Here is a 2,764-nt window from a genome sequence, read left to right on the forward strand (position 1 = left end):
CCCCCTGAACCCCCACCGGGACGCTGTCCCTGGACCCTGATGGGGGCCTCTACGGCCCCCAGACCCCCTGCAGAATTTTCCTTACTTTTCAGCTTCAGCTGGTTGAAGCACTGATACAAACATAATAGATAGTCCTATGACAAATGAAGTGTGTAATTGGGTTGGATTTGTGGCGGCTTCCGATGTTGGTGTGCCTCGGACGTTGGAGACTTACCACGGAAAAGAACTTTGAAAACAAGACAAAACATCCACGTCATCGAAAAGAATGCTGAAGAATGAAAGAATAGCGCAAAACGGAAGTAGTTTTTAGCCTCGGCTTCGCGGAAAGTCCTTGGGATTTTTCGTAAATCTCAGAGAAATGCCAAGTTGGACTGTAAGATGTTGGAGACTCACTGGGAGGCGGGGCGTCACAAACGACTCTCAAGTCTACTAAAATGTCTTCAATTTTCACAAATTACAGCTAAAACTGATGTAGAAATGAATGTCGCATAGTCTGAGCATAAAAACTTACCTTTATTTAGCTTTTGGAAGTAAATTTAGCACTTCACGTCGGGTCAAAATCTTGGACTTACTTGCGCGATTTTCGACCATCTTTTAGCTCTGTCGGGTGCCTTTCAAACTGATGCTAGATTTCTTCTTTTTTTGTTGTTCTTATCACATTAGAAAAATATATTTCTTGTGTGTTCCAGCCATTCTTTTGTTGAAAATCTGGCATAATATGCCATTTAAAACGAAAATTGTCAGACCCGCGAACATCGGGAAACACATTAAGTCCTAAGTCCTTACGTCCGGGACACTGTTATGCAAAATAGCAAACAAAATAAACGAAGTCAACACTTGTTTTTTATTCTCGTGTTTACTGGGCTCATAAACAAACAATACAACACTAATTGAACACCAAACAGTACAACAGGAGAATTTTATTTAAAAACCAAACCCTGTGTTGTCTCTCACACCCTTACCGTGAAATTCGCCTCTTCCAAGTTTAGCAAGGACATAGAAAGTAAGTTACTTTTTCACTATGTACAATGATGAAGTAGATTGCATTTTGAATGTGTAGAAAGACAACTTGAAAGTCACTTTTGACTGTGTACAAAGACATAGCAAGCAAGTTACTTCTCAACAGTGTAAAAAAGTAAGAAAGTAAATTACATTTTGACAGTGCAGTGTACAAAGGTTATTTTCTGACATTTACAGATTGCCAGAAATTTTTTGACAGTGACTGTGAAATTATTTTGCAAAATTAGATTTATTTTGATTCACTAAAAAGAACGAAAGAGAATCACTAATGAGACTTAAGACAATAACAGGGTATAAAATAGAAATCTGGGTTTGTGATTGTCGTATCTAATTCTGGTGTTCTTACTTTTTCAGATGGCAATCCAATGGATTCCAAGAGAAAAGCTGAAAGTTGGAAGAGAAATAGGAGAGCGCTGGTAATGTTGATTTCATTTTTTTGCTTTGTTTTGGGGGGTTTTCGATTTTGTATTTTTGAAAAGGAAAGTGATGAGCTGCCAAGAATTATTGTATGTGTGTTCTACACATCCGTTGTTCAGGTAAACCAATAAAAGAAAAATTAAAAAGATATCCGTGATTTTTAGTTTTCCGTGTTCATGTTATCTGTACCCAACTACTGTAGTGTATGTACATTCCTCTGTGAGGCCCATGTTGGCTCGGCTGAAGTATGAGAGGGTGGTTGGAGGGCGCCACTAGTAAGTCCCATCTCTTTTCTTTCCCTCTGTTGTTTCCGTCTGTCTTGCCTTTTTCCTACTCTGAATGACCCTTACTGGGTCCATGTACCTCTCTTTATGGGTCATTGGAGGGCACCGCTGGTAAGTCCTATGCCTTCTGTCTCTCTCTGTTGTGTCTGTCTATGTTTAGCTTCTTCCCTGCACAATATGACTTTTATTGGGTTGGTCAAAACTCAAAGTACCTCTGTTGGCGGGTGCTCTGGTGTGGTTTGCTTCTTCTTTCCTGTCTAACATCTATTGTCTTTATCTCCCCTCCTTCTTTTTTGTGTTTTTTTACTCTCTTGTAACACCTCTAATCTTCGGCTCTTATATGACTTCATTATGTTGCAAGTGCTGTAAAACACTTACTAAAACTAAACTAAAACTGATTGGTCTCCAGGCCTATTCGACCGTTGGCACGCCCGACTACATTGCTCCTGAAGTGTTTATGCAAACTGGTTACTCCAGCTCCTGTGATTGGTGGTCTCTAGGAGTCATCATGTATGAGATGCTTATAGGTGAGTACTGTTGCAGGTGCTGTGTGGGTCATGTATGACATGCTTGTAGGTGAGCCATGAAGTTGAGTTTAGTGAGTCTCATGTGGGATGTTGTTATGTGAGTCACTTTGGATGTATTGTCTGTGTGAGTCACTTTGGATGTATTGTCTGTGTGAGTCACTTTGGATGTATTGTCTGTGTGAGTCACCTTGGATGTATTTTCTGTGTGAGTCACCTTGGATGTATTGTCTGTGTGAGTCACCTTGGATGTATTGTCTGTGTGAGTCACTGTGGATGTATTGTCTGTGTGAGTCACTTTGGATGTATTGTCTATGTGAGTCACCTCTGATGTATTGTCTGTGTGAGTCACCTTGGATGTATTGTTTCGAGTAGGTAATTCTTGACCTCCACTGGTAGTTCTACTTCTCTCCCCTTTGTTCTTCTGTTTTTTTCTCAACCCTGGATGACCATATATTGTGTTGGTGTTCAAATGTTTTTATGTGAGTCACCTATGGTATGTTATTGCCCCCCCCCTCT

The 2,764-nt window shown here is 40.3% G+C and overlaps 1 protein-coding gene across 1 annotated transcript in view; it reads left to right on the forward strand.

Moving 5' to 3' along the window:
* The window catches only part of LOC101863624 (serine/threonine-protein kinase 38-like), a 32,880-nt gene that overhangs the window by 20,506 nt on the left and 9,610 nt on the right, over positions 1-2,764 (forward strand). The window contains exons 8-9 of the mRNA XM_035972857.1: positions 1,375-1,436; positions 2,131-2,248. Coding sequence (XP_035828750.1) covers positions 1,375-1,436; positions 2,131-2,248 — 180 coding nt within the window. The remainder of the gene's footprint in view (positions 1-1,374; positions 1,437-2,130; positions 2,249-2,764) is intronic.

The sequence above is a fragment of the Aplysia californica genome, unplaced genomic scaffold, assembly GCF_000002075.1.
Source record: "Aplysia californica isolate F4 #8 unplaced genomic scaffold, AplCal3.0 scaffold00877, whole genome shotgun sequence".
NCBI lineage: Eukaryota > Metazoa > Mollusca > Gastropoda > Aplysiida > Aplysiidae > Aplysia > Aplysia californica.